This window comes from Haliotis rufescens, unplaced genomic scaffold (assembly GCF_023055435.1).
Source record: "Haliotis rufescens isolate VD_foot unplaced genomic scaffold, xgHalRufe1.0.p SCAF_10, whole genome shotgun sequence".
Classification (NCBI taxonomy): Eukaryota; Metazoa; Mollusca; class Gastropoda; order Lepetellida; family Haliotidae; genus Haliotis; species Haliotis rufescens.
In genome coordinates, this window is record NW_025963780.1 from 25,867,465 (window position 1) to 25,893,081 (window position 25,617).

Genomic DNA, 25,617 nt, shown 5'->3' on the forward strand with positions numbered 1-25,617 from the left:
CTAGGTTAATGAAGTATATTTTTGTATGTGACCAAAACGATGATTTTAAAGGTTGATCAGATTTTTAAAAAGAGGGATTCCACACCTATGGGGATCGGATTGGGCACTGGGGTGAAAAGCGGATCGGGCACCGAGGTGAAGACCGGATCGGGCACCGAGGTGAAGACCGGATCGGGCACCGAGGTGAAGAGCGGATCGGGCACCGGGGTGAAGAGCGGATCGGGCACCGAGGTGAAGACCGGATCGGGCACCGAGGTGAAGAGCGGATCGGACATCAGGGTGAAGAGCGGATCGGGCACCGGGGTGAACAGTGGCCACTCAATAATATTTCAGCTAAATTATGGTGGCCTTTAAATAATAGAGTATGGGCCGGACAATCCAGTGATTGACATTATGTTTGTTTGTTGTTTAACGCGGCACTCAGCAATATTCCAGTTATATGACGGCGGCCTGTAAATAATTGAGTCTGGACCTGACAATCCAGTGATTGATATCGTGAGCATCGATCCACGCAATTGGGATACGATGACATGCATCAACCAAGTCAGCGAGCCTGACCACCCTATCCCGTTAGTCGCCTTTTACGACAAGCATAGTCACCTTTTACAGCAAGCATGGGTTGCTGAAGACCTATTCTACCCTGGGTCTTCAGGGGTCGATTGACATTATGAGTAACAATCCATGTTGATACACAATCAACCAAGTCACCCCATTCATTAAGTCGCCTCTTAACACGAGCATTCACGATTTGCAATATTCTCAAATTATCATTGCTTGACATAACTTGGTAAATGTTGTATTTTAGAGAACATAGCAATATTACAACTCTGTTCATCATCCAGTTTGGAGGAAGCAAACCAAAGCTGATGGTCCACAGGGGCAGAGAAGGTTACACTCAATCAGTCTCCTGGTTCTTCAGAAATTATTCATACACACCACCCATTATGACCATCAAATCCCCATTTCAATCAACTGCTCAGAACAAATATGTGATAATAAAATTCTAACACAATGGGAAGAAAATTTCTCCATGTTGGCATGCCACACCAACAAGACATTTTACTTTGATGAACACTTCCAGATAAACATGTAAGAGTTATCTCCCCTGAAATACTCACAGCCCTATTACAATAAGAACATCACACATTCATACTATTTACATGTTTTTATTTAACATTTCTATGACAAGTATTGATCCGACATGTGTAAATGAGCTATACACCTCTAAACAAGTAAATGAGTGAGTTGTGCATCTCCCCAAAGGCAAGAGAGTTAACTGACTATAAAAGTCCAGTTCTCACCCTTGCCGAACTAGGCTTGTATTATGGAGTTACATTTTGGCTGGACTAACGAGTCTATGCATAGTCCAATCAAAATCGCGTAAGGAAATTGACATCCGGGTCGTAATATGCCATGGATAGATTTGGGTCGATTGCAGGATTTGCAAAGCACCTGTACCGCCAATTTAGAGTCAACATATAAATTTATATTCCAAATCTTTTCATGTTTTTAATTAAGGTCCAATCAAAATCGCGTAAGGAAATTGACATCTGGTTCGTAAACTGGGTGGAAACAAGGGTGGAAACTGGACTTTGAAAGCCAGTTAACTATCTTGCCTCGGGAAGATGGAGTTGGGTTGAATGCCACTTTGAACAGTATTCCAGTCAGGGTGGGCAGGCCTAAGGTAAGAGGGTAGTGCAGTGCACAGGTCAGGAAATACTAACATGATGAAATCTCTGGGCAGACCAAGGATCATGAGTGACAAGTCTGTGACTGAATCCTGGCACAAGGGAGGCAACTCTTACCCCAAATGCTAACATCGTTTAACTGCACTTCAAGCACATTCAGCAATATTCCAGCTAAATGTTGGGGCCTGTAAATAATAGAGTCTAGCCTGACTGCCCGATCTATTAAGCTATTAAGTAAGTGAGTTGGGCTTAACACCTATTTTAACAGTATTCCAGTTATATCACGGTGTGTCAGCTTAATGTGGGAGGAAAGCCCGAAGTGATGCAGGTCTCAGACGTTTACCACTTCAGTGAAACCCACGAGCACGGGTATGGTGCTCACAAACCTAGAAACATAATTGGGGGGAACCAGGATTCAAACCCACAATCATAGGTTTCTGACGTGCTCAAAGGGACGAATCGCGGCACCTTAGACGACTGGGCCACCCGTGCAACCTTCTCTTATGACCAGCAAAGGTTCCCGGGGACTAAATCTAACCTGGATTCCTCCTGGGTCCAACCCTCACTACTAATGTTTGTTTGTCTGTTTTTTGTTTAATGCCACACTCAGAAATATTCCAGCTGTAAGTAATCGAGTCTGGACCAGACAATCACGTGATTGACAACATGAGCATCGATCCACGCAATTGGGATCGATGACATGCATCAACCAAGTAAGCGAGCCCGACCACCCGATCCCGTCCCTACTAATGAAGATGATATATGCACAAGATGAATAGATCATAGATCTATACAGAAAATATTATGTACAAGCTTGGTAAAAACATGAATTAATAAAAAGTATTCTTCAGCAAACACATCCACATCATATGGAAAATTGTTGAATGACCTCCACAAAATGACCTCCAGTTCAAAGACAGCAGCATAAGGGCCTTGACACAACCAGGCCGCAGTCTAGAAGGTGACTTTGGTGTGGAACTTCCTGAAAGCCCGTGAGATTCTCCACTGGTTGGGTTCCTCGTACTTGTTGTAGAGGGGCTCGATCTTCTGCTGTTTCTTCTGCCGGCTCAGCTTGGTGGGGTCGGAGAACTTGAAGAACTTGGAGGCGAACTCCACCAGCCACTTGGGGTCGATGGCCGTCACTTCTCTCATGTACTCCTTGGTAGTGAGGACCAGCTCGTGGTACACCACCCTGGAAGTGGACATAGGGCAAGTCGTTAGTAACTAGAGCTGAGTATCGCCTGATATCTTGCTTTTCAATGTGTATCATGATACATCACATCAAATAGGCTAAAAACTATAATAGTCTTGGTTCTCAGGCACCGCCCGCATCATCATAAAGTTTGCCGCACATTTTGTTGTTATTTCGATTTTTACCGAAAAAAAATCCTTAAATATTCAAAGTCCAACGTTAGTCAAATAGTGTATTCCAGTATTTTACTCATCAAGGAATACATTTATGTAGGCAGGCCCTTTCCAAGGTTGATTGTACACAACTGTTTATTGATTACACAACTGTTTATTGGTCACATACTAGTTTGAAAAACCCGGAGGAAAAAAAAGACACCGCCCGCCCACACTATATTTTCAAAAAACATTGCCTGAGAACCAATTCTTTTATTTTTTTAAGCCATGGTAAGATAAGATGAAATCACTGACATACAGCTCCAAAACCTCTTTCATCTACATTTACGTATTGATATCTGAAAATCTTTAACAAAGAAAACCACAAGAACAAAACAGGTTTAAATGAAGGGATGGTTATTAAATGTAACAGTTAGTCCTCGTCCTCAGCTACCATGTGTTCTGCCATGCTTACAGGTGGTGATGTGCTATTTCTGCCATTGTGGGAGGTAACTCTTTCAGTGTCTTTCGATGACAATTCAAGTATCGTGTGTACCTAAGTATCGATGATTATCATCGTAGGTACATCCCAAATAGTAAGTGGTGATAGGGCCTTTTATGCAGCCAAATTAATCAGAATCATTGTCAACCATAGTTTAACCCTTTGTGTTGAAACAGCGATGCAGTAAGTCCTCACGTACATACTTAATGCACTGGGGAGAGATGATGTATTATTCTTTATAGATAGTAAGGAGGTCTAAACGTCGAAATACTATATGAATTAGCAGCCCCTGGAAGTTTAATGAAAGTAGCTGACAGACCACTTTGTTTCTGCAAAAATCAAATTTATTGATGGAGATCAATCCAAAAGTTAATGATACACACAGGGTCAAGACTCAGACAGGGCATGAGGTGGGGCGAGGTGAAATGGAATTTAATGTCGTGTTCAAGGTTATTGTACTTATATATATAGCTACGTGCATGTGCGTGTGTTACTGTGTGTGTGTGTTACTGTCACTGTGTGTGTTACTGTCTGTGACTGTGTGTGTTACTGTCTGTGTGTGTGTGTTACTGTCTGTGTGTGTGTGTTACTGTCTGTGTGTGTGTGGGTGGGTGGGTGGAGGAACCGCATGGCTGCTTGTACTAGTCTGGATTAATGACGGTTTTATAGTGCTAGCCCACATGAATACCCCATGCAGACACAGTATACTGATTCTGAGCTGACCAGTCCTTAATGCTGAGTGCCAGGCAGGGTAACAACAAGTACCATCTTAGAGTGAGTGAGTGAGTTTGGTTTAATGCCGCTTTTAACAGTATTCAAGTTATATCACGGCGTGTCAGCTTAATGTGGGAGGAAAGCCCGAAGTGATGCAGGTCTCACACGTTTACCACTTCGGTGAAACCCACGAGCACGGGTATGGTGCTGACAAACCTAGAAACATAATCGGGGCAAATCGGGATTTGAACCAACAATCATAGGTTTCTGGCGTGCCCATTGGATGCAACTCTCCACAGCGTCCCAATCTCGGGGCAGATGCAGATCCACTGGACCAGAGGCTGTTCCTATGACCCCCAGACCTCGGAGACCTCATGCCCCACTTACCAGTCCGGCTGTCTGTTGAAGAGGGCGCTGGAGGGGTGGATGTACACCACTGGACCAGAGGCTGTTACCATGACCCCCAGACCTCGGAGACCTCATGCCCCACTTACCAGTCCGGCTGTCTGTTGAAGAGGGCGCTGGAGGGGTGGATGTACACCACCTGGCTGTCCACTATCGTCCTGTAGCCCTCCTGCGGGTCCTTCTTGGCCGCGTTGCGGAAGAAACCTGAACAGATGGCCTTCTGTACCCGCGCCGTGTTCTTCCCACACGACACCACGTCCAGCTTATGTCTGCAGGTGGAGAGGTAAGATTTGTGGTTCATAATTACAAAGAAGTAACGAATAACATCACCAAATGTTATAACTGTATTAAGAACCTTGCAGTTCCATTGGTTAATCCACAACAGGTGACGAAACAATACATCCTGGGCCTAACTACCTTCGGCAGTCTGACCGGCACACCTCAGGGGTCGGGTCCTCGAGTCCTTGTTTTCACATATTGACATCACAGAGCTACAGATAAACCACGTATTTGCGTAAAATACCCTCCAAAAATATTCAAAACCCAATTACTTTCAATCAACTTGTGTACTGAAATGCATGCATTAAATGAAAAACTCAAATGTATAAAAACAGCTCACATATGTACCCAATGAAGCTTTTTCAGCATGCGTGCAAAGGAGCTAATTTCCGAAACACAATTACGAGCAAATTTACTTTTCGAGTCAAGCCTTTCATTTAAAAAGTTATATACATCTAAAACTTTATTTTTTAAATCTTAAAATGTTCACTAATTTTGTGAAAAACCCAATAGAGTGATGAATAGATGAGTGAAAAAATATTGGTGACCCAATGAAAAATGTAATAACCCAATTAAAATAAAGTTTTCTGGAGCTCTGCATCATCAAGAGTCATTATTTGTAAAGTGTTAGCATCATTAACATACACACTGATCACCTGGGCCACACTTCTTATTTCTAAATACCCACACATATCTTTATGATGTGAAGTACATACAGTCTATATATAAGGATTCCATCAATCAAGCAGCCTTTAACAAACTAAATGGACAAAGCTCAGCCTCAACATGGGCCTCAGCCTGTACAGGTCAACTATAGTGGCCCATAATAGAACTAGCAATCTTGCCCTCCATTGTAGTCCTCCACTGTGATAGTCATAGCTCCAATATTATGATAGTAGCTGCCATGCTTTACATTAGACACACGATAGTTGTAGAATTTCTAAAGATTTGTGGAACTGTCCTGTTTCTCTAAGCAATCTAAGCACTACGACTGTCATAAGATTGCGGTTAAATGTGGGAATTACGATTTTCTTAGCACTAAGACTGCATTGTAGTAAAGACCTGTTGAGAATTCACAGCTACCATACTTAAACAGACCCATGACAGTCATTGCCCCAACAGCACACCAACCTCACTCGGCCTATTGTGAATTCATAGCTACCATACTTAAACAGACCCATAACAGTCATAGCCCCAACAGCACATCGACCTCGCTCAGCCTATTGTGAACTAGCTACCATACTTAAACAGACCCATGACAGTCATAGCCCCAACAGCACATCGACCTCGCTCAGCCTATTGTGAATTCACAGCTACCATACTTAAACAGACCCATGACAGTCATAGCCCCAACAGCACATCGACCTCGCTCAGCCTATTGTGAACTAGCTACCATACTTAAACAGACCCATGACAGTCATAGCCCCAACAGCACAACAACCTCACTCAGCCTATTGTGAACTAGCTACCATACTTAAACAGACCCATAACAGTCATAGCCCCAACAGCTCATCAACCTCACTCGGCCTATTGTGAACTAGCTACCATACTTAAACAGACCCATGACAGTCATAGCCCCAACAGCACATCGACCTCGCTCGGCCTATTGTGAATTCACAGCAACCATACTTAAACAGACCCATGACAGTCATAGCCCCAACAGCACATCGACCTCGCTCGGCCTATTGTGAATTCACAGCAACCATACTTAAACAGACCCATGACAGTCATAGCCCCAACAGCACATCGACCTCACTCGGCCTATTGTGAATTCACAGCAACCATACTTAAACAGACCCATGACAGTCAGAGCCCCAACAGCACATCGACCTCACTCGGCCTATTGTGAATTCACAGCTACCATACTTAAACAGACCCATGACAGTCAGAGCCCCAACAGCACATCGACCTCACTCGGCCTATTGTGAATTCACAGCAACCATACTTAAACAGACCCATGACAGTCATAGCCCCAACAGCACATCGACCTCACTCGGCCTATTGTGAATTCACGACCCATGACAGTCATAGCCCCAACAGCACATCGACCTCGCTCGGCCTATTGTGAATTCATAGCTACCATACTTTAACAGACCCATGACAGTCATAGCCCCAACAGCACATCGACCTAGCTAGGCCGTTGTGATCCTAGAGAAGGGTCAAAGTTCAAACCTGTCCATAATTCCCAGCATCTGTTTGCGGACGTCCTGCGCTCGTTTGAGTGTCCGGATCTGAACGAAGTTTTCGTAGCACCAAGGGCTGGCGAACCTGTTGTTCTTCCAGGAATTGTACACGGCCAGCAGAGTCAAGTGATCCCCCTCTGGCTGGTGGAACTTGGCCTTCTTCTGGTCAGCTATAGCCTGCTTGTCCTGTTACAGTGGGGATTAAAACACAGCCATAACATTCCTGAAGCCTGAGATCACATCAGTGCAGTAACCCAGCCTTAATAAATCTTGCTTGTCTACTAGTCCCAGATTAAAGGGGGGGGGGGGGGATGTCATGAAAAAGTGACTCAGCAAAAGAGATGGAGGGGAGTGGGAGGGTCGCCAAATTTATTACAGCTTTATGGTTGGGAGGGGGCATGAATAAATGACACAGTTGTATTATTTCTAATAAAAAGGTTTATTATTATTTAGGGACTGGTCATTTATTATATCTAAGACCAAGTCACCCCCCATCCTTTAATAAATGACAAATAAAATTAAATAGCAACATAAATGTTCTGTATTGCATAAATTATAGCGAGTAAAATAGTTACAGATTACAGGTTCCTAGGACAGAATCTGGTCAGTGGTTAAATGATGTGCACTGACCGCAACCTTCTAAAGCTCAGTTTTAAGTACAATGCATGAAAATTCAAGTCAAATTACTATTTGTTTCACATGTTCAAGGTATTTTCAAAATTCAAGATAATTCAAAAGTGAAGCATAAACTTTACTGCATTTTCAACCCTGTTTGTTTGTTTGCTGTTTAACACCATCAGATGGTGGACTGTCAATAATCAAGTCTGGACCAGACAATCCAGTGATTGACATCATGAGCATCGATCAACGCAATTGGGATACGATGACATGCATCAACCAAGTCAGCATGCTTGACTACCTGATCCCATTAGTTGCCTCTTAAGACAAGCATAGTCGCCTCTTACGGCAAGCATGGGCTGCTGAAGACCTATGCTTCTGCGGATCTTCACGGGTCGACACCTGGACCAGTTTGTGTGTCCACCATGTTGACACTTTCCTGTCGTCTGTCCTTCCTTACCTTGGGTCTGTAGAAGACGTTCTGTACAGACAGCATGGAGACGATGGTGAGGATCTCGTCGCTGCAGGTGAGGTGGACGGACATGATCAGCATCTTGGACAGCATGGGCTCCAGGGGGAACTCGGCCATCTGGGGATGGGGAGAGGGGACAATAATTACCATTTATCATAAACTGGGGGAGTAAGTCAGTCAGTATGATTTTTGTGCTGTTTGGGCAATATTCTAGCGATGTGACAGCAGGGCACACCAGAAATGACCACATTATGCCAAAGTGGGGAATCGAACCCTGGTATTCGTCCTGATGAGCGAACACTTTAACCACTAGGCTACCCTACCTGCCTCAATCACCATTATTACTTATCCAAAATTCTAACTGTTAGATAACAAGGCAATCATATTGCAAACTTTGTTTGCTGTTTAACGCCACAGTCAGCAATACTCCAGCAATTTGCAGATTTTGGTCAATTGCAGGATTTGCAAAGCATGTGTACCGTCAGATATTTTCTAAATCTTTTCATGTTGTTAATCAAGGTGCTCACATGATTTGATGCACTTCAATCAAGCCCAGAAATTCCAGCCTAGTTCGGCAAGGGTGGAAACTGGACTTTTACAGTCAGTTAACTCCCTTGCATCGGGAAGGGGAGTCCTCAAAGAAGTAAAAAGTCTCAACATTAGCCGGGGGTAGCTGGGAACAGCTATACGTGGATGGTGTCCCGTGGTGTCATGTGACCAGTGCACCACCAGCTGTCTACCTCTTCCCGACCTTGGTGTGAAGTGAGCGTCTCTCTCGCTCAATGGCACAATAAAATTTGTTTGTTTGTTGTTTAACGCCGCATTCAGCAATATTTCAGCTATATGAAGGCGGTCTGTAAATAATTGAGTCAGATTGACATCATGAGCATCGATCCACGCAATTGGGATATGATGACATGCATCAATCAAGTCAGTAAGTCTGACCACACGATCCCGTAAGTCGCCCCTCACGACAAGCATAATCACCTTTTACGGCAAGCAAGGGTTGTTAAGACTTATTCTACCCCGGATATTCAATCTAGTATAATGATCCCCTACCCTCTACCACTTCCTGACCTTGGTGCAAAATGAACTCTCTCAGTCAATGACACAATAAGAATAGAATCTAACACAATGACCCCCTACCCTCTCCTGCTTCCCGACCTTGGTGTGAGGTTGACTCTCGAGCATAATGACACAATAAGAATAGAATCTAACACAATGACCCCTTACCCTCCGGCCCAGCCTGGTCAGCAATCCTTCATCGTCCAGAGCACTGAGGGCATGAAGCTGCTCCATGGCCGATATCAACGTCTGCATGGGTGGCGCGTCCATGAAGTCAAAGGACAGGAGGTCATTGATGCCCATGGCCTTCAGGGACAACACGGTGGAGGCCAGGTTGGTGCGCTGGATCTCCGGGACGTTGGTCGGCAGCATCTCGTCTCGGTAGGCTCGCTCCGTGTATAGACGGTAACACTTCCCCGGACCGGTCCTCCCGGCTCGGCCTGCTCGCTGCTTGGCCTGGGCCTGCAATGTGTGTTACAATGTGTTACAGTGTTTGTTACAATGTTACAACAGTTGGAAATAAACAGGGTCATGGTTCTCTTGGGATTTTCTTCTACAGTATTCTTATCTAGACACTGCCTAGACTTATTAACGCCTAGTCGTAACTTATAAACATAAGGATAATGCTGCCCAGAGTGAGTGAGTGAGTTGGGCTTAATGCCGCTTTTAACAGTATTCCAGTTATCACAGCGTGTCAGCTTAATGTGGGAGGAAAGCCCGAAGTGATGCAGGTCTCAGACGTTTACCACTTCGGTGAAACCCACGAGCACTGGTATGGTGCTGACAAACCTAGAAACATAATAGGGGCGAACCGGGATTCGAACCCACAATCATAGGTTTCTGGCGTGCCCAAGGGACGCAACTCTGCATAGCAAATCGCGGAGCCTTAGTCAACTGGGCCAACCGTGCCCCCTAATGCCGCCTAGATGTTAACTTATCAACATAAGGATAACGCTGCCTAGATGTTAACTTATAAACATAAGGATAACGCTGCCTAGATGTTAACTTATTAACATAAGGATAACGCTGCCTAGATGTTAACTTATTAACATAAGGATAATGCCACCTAGATGTTAACTTATAAACACTAGGATAACGATACGTAGATGTTAACTTATTAACATAAGGATAATGCCACCTAGATTTTAACTTATAAACACTAGGATAACGATACGTAGAGGTTAACTTATTAACATAAGGATAACGCCGCATAGATGTTAACTTATAAACTTTAGGATAACGCCGCCCAGATGTTAACTTACTAACATTAGGATAACGCCGGGTAGATGTTAACTTATTATAGGAACCGTTGTGTTTCATGCTTAACTTCAAACACTGCATATTGAATATGGTAGATGAGCATCTTGAGGAAGTTCCATGCTGAATATTGTTGAAATATCACAGTACAAACTGTCACCATACAGAAATCCCAATATGATAATCAGTACTTCAATAGTAAACAAAATGCCAAGTTTCAGAAATATCACGAAAACAACGGCGGTTTCCACCATTTCCCCATGTCGTCCCCCCTACCTGTGAGATGGGCGTGACAATCAGCTGATCCATGCCCGTCTTGGAGTTGTACACCTTCTGTTTCACAAAGCCAGGATCCACCACATAATAAATGCCATCAATCGTCAGCGACGTCTCCGCAATGTTGGTTGCTATGACAACCTTCCTGGATCCAGGTGGCGCCGGTTCAAAGATTCTGGTCTGCATCTCGCTGGGCAGGGCGCTGTACACGGGGAGAATGATGAGGTCGGGTACCTCGGGACCCATGGCCTTCATCCGCTCGTAGAGGATCTCGCATGCGGAGTCGATCTCCTCCTGACCAGTAAGGAAGAGCAGGATGTCGCCTGTGTGGTACAGAGACAGTCAGGCATCATGGTGGACAGAGATGAAGAACAGAGCGATTGACATAACTAGCAAGTGATTCCATGTTATTTGTGTTGGCCAACCAAGCACATTTTTGTGTTTATGTTTCCATCAACTGAAAGGACATTTGGCCATGCCAACTAATGGACTACTGTTTCCTGATTGGCTGATAATAGAATGGGAGGAGCCTTGCATTACGGCGATGAACGATGTTTCTGATTCTGCTTTGTTGCCTTCATTTTTGTGTGTGTTGACGATTAAACAAGCAGTCTGTGAAGTTTTTGTTGATGTTTTCGTTTGTAAGAATTGACGATATGTTTTTGTCTTTTTGGAGTCAAATACATAAAAACTGGTGTGCACAATTTGTGTAAATCCGCACCATATGCACAGAAATATTGAAGTGAATTCTTAATTAGGGAGTGTCAGCTTAATGTCGGAGGAAAGCTCGAAGTGATGCAGGTTTAGACGTTTACCACTTCGGTGAAACCCACGAGCACGGGTATGGTGCTGACAAACCTAGAAACATAATAGCTGCCAACTGGGATTCAAAGCCACAATCATAGGTTTCTGGCATGCCCAAGGGATGCAACTCTGCACAGCGAATCGTGGCGCCTGAGACTACTGGACCACCTGTGCCCCCAGGGCCTAATTGAAATATACAACTGTGTTCACCTAACAGTGTGAAGTGTGTCAAATCAATCACAGATCACGACTGACTTATCAATGTGTTCCCTATGTGTAATCACTAAGTCATCACTACTCAGAGCCAGGTGTCTATGTGTAATCACTAAGTCAGCACTACTTAGAGCCAGGTGTCTATGTGTAATCCCTGAGTCAGCACTACTTAGAGCCAGGTGTCTATGTGTAATCCCTGAGTCAGCACTACTTAGAGCCAGGTGTCTATGTGTAATCACTAAGTCAGCACTACTTAGAGCCAGGTGTCTATGTGTAATCCCTGAGTCAGCACTACTTAGAGCTAGGTGTCTATGCTTAATCCCTGAGTCAGCACTACTTAGAGCCAGGTGTCTATGTGTAATCACTAAGTCAGTCCTACTTGGAGCCAGGTGTCTATGTGTAATCACTAAGTCAGCACTACTTGGAGCCAGGTGTCTATGTGTAATCACTAAGTCAGTCCTACTTGGAGCCAGGTGTCTATGTGTAATCACTAAGTCAGCACTACTTGGAGCCAGGTGTCTATGTGTAATCACTAAGTCAGCACTACTTAGAGCCAGGTGTCTATGTGTAATCACTCAGTCAGCACTACTTGGAGCCAGGTGTCTATGTGTAATCACTAAGTCAGCACTACTTGGAGCCAGGTGTCTATGTGTAATCACTCAGTCAGCACTACTTGGAGCCAGGTGTCTATGTGTAATCACTAAGTCAGCACTACTTAGAGCCATGTGTCTATGTGTAATCACTAAGTCAGCACTACTTGGAGCCAGGTGTCTATGTGTAATCACTAAGTCAGCACTACTTGGAGCCAGGTGTCTATGTGTAATCACTCAGTCAGCACTACTTGGAGCCAGGTGTCTATGTGTAATCACTAAGTCAGCACTACTTGGAGCCAGGTGTCTATGTGTAATCACTCAGTCAGCACTACTTAGAGCCAGGTGTCTATGTGTAATCACTCAGTCAGCACTACATGGAGCCAGGTGTCTATGTGTAATCACTAAGTCAGCACTACTTGGAGCCAGGTGTCTATGTGTAATCACTCAGTCAGCACTACTTGGAGCCAGGTGTCTATGTGTAATCACTCAGTCAGCACTACTTGGAGCCAGGTGTCCATGTGTAATCACTCAGTCAGCACTACTTGGAGCCAGGTGTCCATGTGTAATCACTCAGTCAGCACTACTTGGAGCCAGGTGTCTATGTGTAATCACTAAGTCAGCACTACTTGGAGCCAGGTGTCTATGTGTAATCACTAAGTCAGCACTACTTGGAGCCAGGTGTCTATGTGTAATCACTCAGTCAGCACTACTTGGAGCCAGGTGTCTATGTGTAATCACTAAGTCAGCACTACTTGGAGCCAGGTGTCTATGTGTAATCACTCAGTCAGCACTACTTGGAGCCAGGTGTCTATGTGTAATCACTCAGTCAGCACTACATGGAGCCAGGTGTCTATGTGTAATCACTAAGTCAGCACTACTTGGAGCCAGGTGTCTATGTGTAATCACTCAGTCAGCACTACTTGGAGCCAGGTGTCTATGTGTAATCACTCAGTCAGCACTACTTGGAGCAAGGTGTCTATGTGTAATCACTCAGTCAGCACTACTTGGAGCCAGGTGTCTATGTGTAATCACTAAGTCAGCACTACTTGGAGCCAGGTGTCTATGTGTAATCACTCAGTCAGCACTACTTTGAGCCAGGTGTCTATGTGTAATCACTCAGTCAGCACTACTTGGAGCCAGGTGTCTATGTGTAATCACTCAGTCAGCACTACTTGGAGCCAGGTGTCTATGTGTAATCACTAAGTCAGCACTACTTGGAGCCAGGTGTCTATGTGTAATCCCTGAGTCAGCACTACTTGGAGCCAGGTGTCCATGTGTAATCACTCAGTCAGCACTACTTGGAGCCAGGTGTCTATGTGTAATCACTAAGTCAGCACTACTTGGAGCCAGGTGTCTATGTGTAATCACTAAGTCAGCACTACTTGGAGCCAGGTGTCTATGTGTAATCACTCAGTCAGCACTACTTGGAGCCAGGTGTCTATGTGTAATCACTCAGTCAGCACTACTTGGAGCCAGGTGTCTATGTGTAATCACTCAGTCAGCACTACTTGGAGCCAGGTGTCTATGTGTAATCACTAAGTCAGCACTACTTGGAGCCAGGTGTCTATGTGTAATCACTAAGTCAGCACTACTTTGAGCCAGGTGTCTATGTGTAATCACTCAGTCAGCACTACTTGGAGCCAGGTGTCCATGTGTAATCACTCAGTCAGCACTACTTGGAGCCAGGTGTCTATGTGTAATCACTAAGTCAGCACTACTTGGAGCCAGGTGTCTATGTGTAATCACTCAGTCAGCACTACTTGGAGCCAGGTGTCTATGTGTAATCACTCAGTCAGCACTACTTGGAGCCAGGTGTCTATGTGTAATCACTCAGTCAGCACTACTTGGAGCCAGGTGTCTATGTGTAATCACTCAGTCAGCACTACTTGGAGCCAGGTGTCTATGTGTAATCACTAAGTCAGCACTACTTGGAGCCAGGTGTCTATGTGTAATCACTCAGTCAGCACTACTTGGAGCCAGGTGTCTATGTGTAATCACTAAGTCAGCACTACTTGGAGCCAGGTGTCTATGTGTAATCACTCAGTCAGCACTACTTAGAGCCAGGTGTCTATGTGTAATCACTCAGTCAGCACTACTTGGAGCCAGGTGTCTATGTGTAATCCCTGAGTCAGCACTACTTGGAGCCAGGTGTCTATGTGTAATCACTAAGTCAGCACTACTTGGAGACAGGTGTCTATGTGTCAGCACTAAGTCAGCACTACTTGGAGCAAGGTGTCTATGTGTAATCACTGAGTCAGCACTACTTGGAGCCAGGTGTCCATGTGTAATCACTGAGTCAGCACTACTTGGAGCCAGGTGTCCATGTGTAATCACTGAGTCAGCACTACTTGGAGCCAGGTGGAAGTGCTCACCTGGAGGTTCTGTCAGGTGGATCTGCATGACGGTGATCATGGATGCGTCCAGGTAGTCGGTCTCTGCCTCTTTGGTGTACAGGATTTCCACTGGGTATGTTCGCCCGGGGATCGTGAAGATTGGCTGCACAAAGAAGCAGATGACCCATAACAGCGTAGGCACCAATGTTACAACTGTCTGACTGTAGCCTGCAATGTTACAGCTATATGAGGGTAGCCTGCAATGTTACAGCTGTATGACTGTAGGCAGCAATGTTACAGCTGTATGACTGTAGACAGCAATGTTACAGCTGTATGACTGTAGGCAGCAATGTTACAGCTGTATGACTGTAGGCACCTATGTTACAACTGTATGACTGTAGGAAGCAATGTTACAGCTGTATGACTGTAGGCAGCAATGTTACAGCTGTCTGACTGTAGCCTGCAATGTTACAGCTGTATGACAGTAGGCAGCAATGTTACAGCTGTATGACTGTAGGCAGCAATGTTACAGCTGTATGACTGTAGGCACCTATGTTACAGCTGTATGACTGTAGGCACCAATGTTACAGCTGTATGACTGTAGGCAGCAATGTTACAGCTGTATGACTGTAGGCAGCAATGTTACAACTGTCTGACTGTAGCCTGCAATGTTACAACTGTCTGACTGTAGGCACCAATGTTACAGCTGTAAGACAGTAGGCAGCAATGTTACAACTGTCTGACTGTAGCCTGCAATGTTACAGCTGTATGACTGTAGGCAGCAATGTTACAGCTGTATGACTGTAGGCAGCAATGTTACAGCTGTATGACTGTAGGCAGCAATGTTACAGCTGTATGACTGTAGGCAGCAATGTTACAGCTGTATGACTGTAGACACCTATGTTACAGCTGTATGACTGTAGGCAGCAATGTTACAGCTGTATGACTAGGCAGCAATGTTACAGCTGTATGACTGTAGGCACCAATGTTACAGCTGTATGACTGTAGGCACCAATGTTACAGCTGTATGACTGTAGGCAGCAATGTTACAACTGTCTGACTGTAGCCTGCAATGTTACAACTGTCTGACTGTAGGCAGCAATGTTACAGCTGTATGACTGTAGGCAGCAATGTTACAGCTGTATGACTGTAGGCAGCAATGTTACAACTGTCTGACTGTAGCCTGCAATGTTACAGCTGTATGATTGTAGGCAGCAATGTTACAGCTGTATGACTGTAGGCACCTATGTTACAGCTGTATGACTGTAGGCACCAATGTTACAGCTGTATGACTGTAGGCAGCAATGTTACAGCTGTATGACTGTAGGCAGCAATGTTACAGCTGTATGACTGTAGGCACCAATGTTACAGCTGTATGACTGTAGGCAGCAATGTTACAGCTGTATGACTGTAGGCAGCAATGTTACAGCTGTATGACTGTAGGCACCAATGTTACAGCTGTATGACTGTAGGCAGCAATGTTACAGTTGAAAAGGAAAAAATATAGTTCATAACCAGCTTTCGATCCACATGTTAAAATTCTGCAGCGTATTTTTATGAGTTCTATGGCACATAAATGCAAAATTCTACAAGAGTTCTGCACAAAATGTGATTTTCTGAAAGATCGGCTGCTTTTAACAGTATTCCAGTTATATTACGGCGTGTCAGCTTAATGTGGGAGGAAAGCCCGAAGTGATGCAGGTCTCAGACGTTTACCACTTCAGTGAAACCCACAAGCACGGGTATGGTGCTGAAAAACCGAGAACAAAATCGGGCGAACCGGGATTCGAACCCACAATCATAGGTTTCTGGCGTGCCCAAGGGACACAACTCTGCACAGCGAATCGCGGCGCCTTAGACAACTGGGCCACCTGTGCCCCCACATCACACAGACTCTGCACTTGTACAACTACTGGGACGTATTGCCTAAAAGTGATGACTTACAGCTTCAAAGAAGTACTGTGAGAACTTGACAGCATCAAGGGTGGCCGACGTCACTATCAACTTCAACTCCGGCCTTTTCTTCACAGCCTGAAAAGACAAAACATCATCTTTATACTGAAGCTGCAAAGAGTCATAGACAATTCCTAGGACTCCAACTGTGATGGATTGAAAGGGTATGTTGAGATAAAGTTATCCCAAACTAGATGGTCTTACTCCACACGTAGCAATATTCCAGCAATACCACAGCAGGGAAACAAGAAATATTCAACTTTTATGTCTGTCTAAAGGATGTAATATTTGGAAAGGTATTTGTTATTGCTGCTTGGACTTAAATCAGCTTAACTGTATCAGGATAATTTTCACAATGTAGTCCTAATGATATAGTAGTGTGTGTGTATTACTTGAACATGTCATGTTGGTTGTTACATCGCTTGTTACAGCCTTTGTTACATCCCTTGTTACAGCCCTTGCTACAGCCCTTGTTAAAGCCCTTGCTACAGGCTACAGCCCTTGTTACAGCCCTTGCTACAGCCCTTGTTACAGCCTTTGTTACATCACTTGTTAAAGCCCTTGTTACATCCCTTGCTACAGCCTCTGTTACAGCCCTTGCTACAGCATTTGTTAAAGCCCTTGTTACATCCCTTGCTACAGCCTCTGTTACAGCCCTTGCTACAGCATTTGTTAAAGCCCTTGTTACAGCCTTTGTTAAAGCCCTTGTTACAGCCCTTGTTACATCCCTTGTTAGAGCCTTTCTTACAGCCCTTGTTACAGCCTCTGTGACATCCCTTGCTACAGCCTCTGTTACAGCCCTTGCTACAGCATTTGTTAAAGCCCTTGTTACATCCCTTGCTACAGCCTCTGTTACAGCCCTTGCTACAGCATTTGTTAAAGCCCTTGTTACAGCCTTTGTTAAAGCCCTTGTTACAGCCCTTGTTACATCCCTTGTTAGAGCCTTTCTTACAGCCCTTGTTACAGCCTCTGTGACATCCCTTGCTACAGCCTCTGTTACAGCCCTTGCTACAGCATTTGTTAAAGCCTTTGTTACAGCCCTTGTTACAGCCTCTGTGACATCCCTTGCTACAGCCTCTGTTACAGCCCTTGCTACAGCATTTGTTAAAGCCTTTCTTACAGCCCTTGTTACAGCCTCTGTGACATCCCTTGCTACAGCTTTTGTTAAAGCCCTTGTTACAGCCTTTGTTAAAGCCTTTGTTACAGCCCTTGTTACAGTCCCGGTAACATCCCTAGCCCCAGGTTCTGAAACGATGCTGCTCAAGGAGACTCACAGCTTTAAGAAGTCCGAACAAGACATCCGTATGGATGGTCCTCTCATGGGCTTCGTCCAACATGATGATGGAGTACTGGACAAGGTCAGGGTCGATCAGACACTCTCGCAGCAGCATACCGTCTGTCATGTACTTGATCTTCGTCTCGGGGCTCGTACAGTCCTCAAAACGAATGGTGTAGCCAACCTGTGCAAAAACAGTCAGGACAAGTGAACAAACTCCTGATGACATGGGACATGGTCACATCTGCATCTTTCTTGGTTTCGTGTTTAACGATGCACTTGGCAATTTTCTAGCTGTATGACAGTGGTCTTTAAATAATCAAATTTTGTGATTGTCAGAAAAATCAATGTTTGCTAAATGAACAAATCTGGAAATGTGTAATAATCACAAACTCATAAATATATCAGGAAAATGTGAGGAAACATTTTCAATACCCTAGAATATTAAATATATTTACTTATCCTCATCAAAATTATAGTGAGTGAGTATGGTTTTACATCGATTTTAGCAATATTTCAGCAATATCGCCGCAGGGACCCTGGAAAATGGGCTTCTTAAATTGTACCCATGTGGGAATCAAACCTGGGTCTTCAGCACGACGAGCAAACGCTTTAACCACTAGGCTACCCCACCGCCCCTTTCAAAGTTAAAAGACAATAATGTCAGCAGGTATTATTTGGTGCAAAGTGGTCTTAGACCCAACAAAGATGTTGTCTGAAACTGCAGATTACTGACCTCCTGTCCGAGACGGCAACCAAACTCCTCTGATACTCGCTTGGCCACCGACATGGCTGCCACTCTCCTGGGTTGTGTACAGCCGATCTTCCCCCTCGTGGTGTAGCCCACCTCGGCCAAGTACTGTGTGATCTGAGTTGTCTTCCCTGAACCAGTCTCTCCGATCACGATCAATATCTGGTTGTCATTGACCGCCTGCAGACAAAGTTACATCTGTTAATTTCAATTTGTTTTGTTTATTTGCTTAACACTGAACATTAAGTGAGTGAGTGAGTATGGTTTTACGTCATTTTTAACAATATTCCAGCAATATCACAGCAGGGACACTGGAAAATGGGCTTCACACTTTGTACCCATGTGGGGAATCGAACCCGGGTCTTCGGCGCGACGAGCCAATGCTTCAACCACTATCCTCACAACCGCCTCCGAACATTAAGTAATATTCAAACCATATGACAGTGGCCCCAAAATACTTGAGTCTGGACTTGACAATTCAGTGATCGATACTGATCAGCAGCGCGGTCCAAAGACACGCAATCCACTAAGTTGCAGAGTCTAACCTGTTGCGACCAGGAAGAGATAGGGAGCAATTCCAACACAGCATCACAACTGGGCTAATTTCAAAAGATAAAAAATCTTTGGCCTTAAAAATATGAGAACGTTCCTTTCCATACAGTAGCTTATCATGTTTTTATTAGTGTTGTGTGCATGTGTGTGTATATATATATATAAATATTTATAAATCACATTCGTGAAACGGTTGAGTGAATGTTTTGGACTTTTGTATTTTGTCTGTCTGTCTGAATTGAAATGTGTATGATCATAGATGACAAAATAGCAGGACTATGATCAATTATTTGTGAGTCATCAGTTATATTATTCATTTTGATGATTCAGCCTATTTTTGTCAACTATTTCCAACAAACTACCTGGACCCAGTAGGACATCGAATCAAGATGAGAGTTGTCTCCCTTACCCTTGGAAGGTCATCCTCGACTGTCCAGCATAGTAAATCTCAAGTCTATTACAAATACCCTGGGCTTATCCACACCAATCTTACCACCTCCACGCTCCTATCCAGTGCAGAAATTTGCTATTTAGAATACAGTAAACTATGGTTATAAGGAACTCGAAGGGACCAATCGTAGTTCATTATAAGCTTATATACAGCATATATACAGCATATATACAGTATATATACAACAAATGGCCGGGACTAAAAACTAAGTTTGTTATATCAGTCAGTTCATTATAAGTGAGTTCGTTATAAATGTCATTAGAATGGACAGCTATTACTATTCGCATACAGCTCAACACAAAGCTATAGCAGTCAATGGTCCAGGATAAAAATGGAGACATTATGATACACTGAGTGAGTGAGTGAGTTGGCTTTTAACAATATTCCAGTTATATCACGGCGTGTCAGCTTTATGTGGGAGGAAAGCCCGAAGTGATGCAGGTCTCGGACGTTTACCACTTCGGTGAAACCCATGAGCACGGGTATGGTGCTGACAAACCTAGAAACATAATCAGGGTGAACCGGAATTCGAACCCACAATCATAGGTTTCTGGCGTGACCAAGGGACACAACTCTGCACAGCGAATTGCGGCGCCTCAGATGACTGGGCCACCTGTGCCCCCTATTATACACTGGATAATTAAGGATATTGCAAAGCCAATCAATGGTCATTTTCATATTGTAAGTGACACCATCAGAATTCCCCTTCTATCTAGTGCATCAGCTCAAGAGTTGTCTCCCTTACCTTGGAGAGTTCATCCTTCAGTTTGAAGATGGGCAGACTCTGCCGCTGTTCCAGGAGGGACTTCTTCTCCTTCTTGCCGTACGACGCCTTCGCGCCCCCCGTGATGTGTTTCTTCCACTCAGGGACGTCGTTCGGGGCCATCCCCACACCACGCATGTTCGCAGCCAGCTTTCGTCCATCACCTGTACACATATTCACAGTCAAAAGGCCATCCTCAACGTATGATTATCAAGGCCTGAATTATGTCTACAAATAAAACATTGTACACATTTCCCTGGATATTTGAGGATGTGATAATTAGAAGAAACAAAATACATTTGTTCTATGTCATTGGCTTCAGAATGTAACCATAGTAATTGCCCTAGAACAGATTGTTCTATTTATGTTAGTATAGAAAGCATAGTAGACTTTCATTGTCAAACTATCTCTAAGGTTTATGGAGGAATAGAACCCTTGTTGTTTGATAAGGACTCATGCCTTCTACAAAGCCAAACATGAGGTGAGGTGGTGAGGTGAAATGGGGTTTAACATCGCGTCCAAGATTATTGCACTTATATAGCGACGTGCATGAACGTGTGTGCGCTTGTGTGGCTGCTTGTACTAGTCCGGATTGATGCCGAATTATAGTGCTAGCCCACTGAGACACCATGCCGCAGTTTAACATGAATACTCCACTCAGACCAGTCCTTGCTCTAGCCCCTTAATGCCGAGCGCCAGACAGGGTAACAACAAGTACCATCTTTTAACGTCTTTTGGTATGACGCGGTCGGGGATTGAACCCCGGACCTTCCGCTCTCCTGGCAGATGCTCTACCACTAGACCACGGAGGCGGTCCCAAACATGACATATGAACACGAGACATTTTATAAATAACAACTTCTTTATTGTTTGTAGCAACATTTCATGGATCTTTCTTGCCCCTTCAAGGGTCAAATACTGATTCAGCCGTCATGTTATCAAGTCAATATACACTTGCTCAGTGTTCACCCAATGAAGAGGCAACATTAGCCCTGTAATGTCATAAGGCCACACATTTTTAATCTTAAGTTTCACGAATTTATTCCAGCTTTGCCACACAAGGTTGTTTGAAATAAAATTCATTCATTCATTCATTCATTCATTCATTCATTCATTCATTCATTCATTCATTCATTCATTCATTCATTCATTCATTCATTCATTCATTCATTCATTCATTCATCCATTCATTCATTCATTCATTCATGTTTATTTATTTATTTATTTATTTATTTATTTATTTATTTATTTATTTGTAAGTCATTCTGCTGGGGAGGTAAAAAACTGCAGATGGCCTCTTGAATCACTGATAGTAGTGTACAAATGGAATATATATAACATTTGATATTGAGGGTCTATTACTAGCGGAAGACATAATAAAAATAAATATTTTTATGTTTAATTTATTTCTTAGACGGGCTGCTTTTCATTCGGGATGGATGGCCCATGAAACAAAAAATAAAAAATGTGTGGCCTGACAAACAATATAGAAGTTGTTATTCACGAAAATGTAATGTCTTTAAGTTTTTCAAACTTCGTAGTGAGTGTCAAAGACTTGAATCAATAAAACTGGAGCTGACAATATGTCACGATGTTTAAGGTAGGAACTTTTGGGGATGTGGTCTCAGGATATTTGGTCATAATTCTATCTCTAATTTGAAATATATCTATGACGAGTGTTAATGCAGGTCAGGAAAGGACAACGGTATCTTACTTTCAGGCATGGGGTCGATCCAGTGGTTGTTGAGTCCGGCTGGCACGGAGTCCATCTCCGCTTCTCTCTGCGCCTGCTTCAACTCCCTCCGCTCCTTCTGTAGCGCACTCTGCATCATGGCCGACTGCGCCAGAGAACCATCAGGATTCTGAAAGTTGATATATCGTAAATCAATCTGCAGTCACCAATATTTGCTTATTTCTATTTTATTCATTTCTGCCAGATAAGGGTTGGTGTCTTCATATGGTGTTTGCCGTAGTTGTTTGCTGTTTGGCGCCATACTAAATATTCAAGCAATATGACAATGGCCTGTAAATAATTAAGCCTGGATCAGACAATCCAGTGATTGATGTTGTGAGCAACGATCAATGCTGTCAGGGTCAATCTCATTAAAATCAGATCTTAGTTCTCGCTACTGCTAAACAAAGATCTGAGGACATCCCATCATGGGTCACGTCAGAACGACCTTTCATCCAACCAATCCCAGCGTCGCTTACCAGATTATGAAAGTGACAGTCGGAATGTGTTTTCTAATCATGCAACCACGAAATATTTAACAAGGGGTATTCCGAACGACAGTTACGGGTTTTATGATTATATTCATACAATCTAGGCATCTATAAGCCATTCCAGAATGTTCTTCTTATCAGTTTTAATTTTTTTAATCGAGAATACGTCAAAATATGTTTCGAAGCTAAGTCGCCTGTTTGAAACTAGTGTCGTAAAGCTCAAGAAAGCTGCCTTCTGATTGGCTAATGTCGATTTCTTGTCAGTCATTTCATTGGTCAGTCAAAATTCGTGAAAGGTCGTAATGACGTGACCCGTAATGGGATGTCCTCAGATCTTTGTTTGGCGGTAGCGAAAACTTATATCTGATTTTAATGAGATTGTGTCAGGGTACTCTGACGCTGAGAAAAAAATATCATCAAATCTGACAACCCGATCCATTTAGTCACCACTGGGGACCATTTTCAACCTGGAATACCCACAGGGGACTTCACAGGAATCTGACCACAGCATACAGTAAACTACGTTTATAAAGAACACTCCTATAACGAACTGATTGATATAACGAACTTAGTCCAGGCCATTTGTTGTATATATGCTTATAACAAACTACGGTTATTACGATTTGTTTGTTTGTTGTTTTACGCCCCACTCAGCAATATTCCAGCTATATGACGGCGGTCTGTAAATAATCGAGTCTGGACCAGATCCAGTGATTGACATCATGAGCATCGATCCACGCAATTGGGATACGATGACATGCATCAACCAAGTCAGCAAGTCTGACAACCCGATACGCTGGTTGCCTTTAACGACAAGCATAGTCGCCTTTTACCAAGTCAGTGAGCCTGACCACCCGATCCCGTTAGTCGCCCTTTTACGACAAGCATATCGTATTTTCTTGAGTATAGTGCGCACCGGAAATACCATGTCAACAAATCCATACTGAAGTACGCAAATTAGTCATGTAATTACACTGTCTGGCTATAAAAAGTGTTCTTTGTATATCTGGACTTATGTTTGTAACTTATTTCGTTAACTTTATTCAAAATTCCTTTTAATATTGTTTTAATTAATTTCGGCGAAATCGTGTGTGAAGCGATCGGAAGATCGCACAACTCACCGGTATTAACAGCAACCACGGTCAGATTACCGCTACTGACACCTTGAAACGAACTTTAGTTGGCAGAGAATGGATACATGTATCATAAATGCCATACTTTGAATCGTTAAAAGTCATATTTGTTTTTGTTAGACGATTCTATGTCAACACATAATTCTCGCGATCACGTGCACGGGAGCCTTGACGGTGAATGGTCAGACTGGTTCCATGTAAAAAATAATAACCGGCAATAGCGACCAGCTGCCTCGCTTAGGGTTATTATTATTTTAAATATGTTTAGTAAAAGCTGCATTATTAATTAACAAGATATTTGAATATATTATTCCTGATAAAAAAAAAAGTTTCAGATACAATTTTTGCCGATCCTTGCATTAAAAATACTGTAAAGTTAAATCATTGGGTGTGTCTTGACCGAAACACCGGTAGATTCCAAGAAAACGTGTGTACAGCTGATTCCTGTGTCCGGCTTAGTTTACAAGAAAATACACATGGTAATCTTAATCCCTGGATATAAAACAATGCCTAGTAGAACAAAAAATACAATTTAAACGGTAAATCAACATGTCTGGTGATTTTTTATCTTAAATTTCGAATTTGTACTGACAAAGTTTCTCATCACCCGTTCGTTTGCCGGACTTCACTGAAGGGGTACGTTGTAATTTTTTTCTGCGCATAATATTCAAATTTCTTTTTTTTCCAAAATATTGAATCCGCTAGAGGGGGGTGCACATTATACATGGGTGCGCACTATACTCAAGAAAATACGGTAGTCGCCAGCATGGGCTGCTGAAGACCTATTCTATCCTGGATCTTCACGGGTCACGGTTATTACGAAGTAATATGAGTGGTCCCTTTGAGTTCAGAATAACTGTAGTTTACTGTATATGCTGCATACTCATCCTGCTACAATCCTTATTTTTAAGCACATTTACAGCTGCTTCTTGTAGCAATTTGTAAGTACTTCATCCCCAATCGCATTGATTTTATTCAAACCCGTCCAAAACACATTGTACCCATGTCGGGATTCGAACCCGGGTCTTCGGCGTGACGAACGAATGCTTTAGCTACAAGGCTACCCGACCGCCCTCAATGAGCGGTGACCAAACCTTGACAATCTTGACAGGACTGAGGTCGACCCAGTGCCGACCATGACCCTGAAGGAAGGGCGGTTCCTCCTCTACCAGTTCCACCTCCACATCCTCATCTGTGGAGACAAGCAGCAGCATTAGCGGGAGAGGATTGAGTGACAGAAGGAATATTGGAGGGAGGACAGCAAGTAACACAAAAGCTTCATTACCTACAAAGTTGTGAGAAATATTTCTTCACCATGATGAGTCCAGGTTTAGAAATATGGTTGTGAAAAATTCTTGTCATTGGGTGGGGGAATAACAAACTTTAAAAAGCTCATCTGCATATGTTGTGATGTTCGTAGGTCAAGGGCAAATGAAACTAATCCGCATATTTATTAATTTTTGGGGGATTGTGTTGTACCATTCATTTTTTGTAGTGGTGGATGAGGGGGCATAAGTGGTATGCTTTGGACAAAGTTTCTTAGAAATCACCAGTTGCGCTTATGCTCAAAACAGACCCAACTACATTGTGCCCAACAAGTGCCCCCTGAACTACATAAAAAAGGGTTCCTTTACTACAAAACATGTGCCCCTGAACTACAAACAAGTTTCCCCAGAACTACAAAACATGTGCCCCTGAACTACAAACAAGTGTCCCCAGAACTACAAAACATGTGCCCCTGAACTACAAACAAGTGTCCCCAGAACTAC

The 25,617-nt window shown here is 43.5% G+C and overlaps 1 protein-coding gene across 1 annotated transcript in view; it reads right to left on the reverse strand.

Annotated features, from left to right (window-relative positions):
- Positions 1-1,150: 1,150 nt before the first annotated feature.
- Positions 1,151-25,617, reverse strand: part of LOC124123021 (ATP-dependent RNA helicase DHX8-like) — a 35,021-nt gene continuing 10,554 nt past the window's right edge. The window contains exons 10-22 of the mRNA XM_046486264.2: positions 24,943-25,040; positions 22,207-22,354; positions 20,475-20,656; positions 18,712-18,906; positions 17,974-18,159; positions 16,691-16,777; positions 14,786-14,909; positions 10,804-11,126; positions 9,439-9,732; positions 8,194-8,322; positions 7,105-7,301; positions 4,743-4,922; positions 1,151-2,880 (exon numbers count right to left, since the gene is read on the reverse strand). Of these exons, the coding sequence (XP_046342220.2) occupies positions 2,643-2,880; positions 4,743-4,922; positions 7,105-7,301; positions 8,194-8,322; positions 9,439-9,732; positions 10,804-11,126; positions 14,786-14,909; positions 16,691-16,777; positions 17,974-18,159; positions 18,712-18,906; positions 20,475-20,656; positions 22,207-22,354; positions 24,943-25,040 (2,381 nt within the window). The 3' untranslated portion in view covers positions 1,151-2,642. The remainder of the gene's footprint in view (positions 2,881-4,742; positions 4,923-7,104; positions 7,302-8,193; positions 8,323-9,438; positions 9,733-10,803; positions 11,127-14,785; positions 14,910-16,690; positions 16,778-17,973; positions 18,160-18,711; positions 18,907-20,474; positions 20,657-22,206; positions 22,355-24,942; positions 25,041-25,617) is intronic.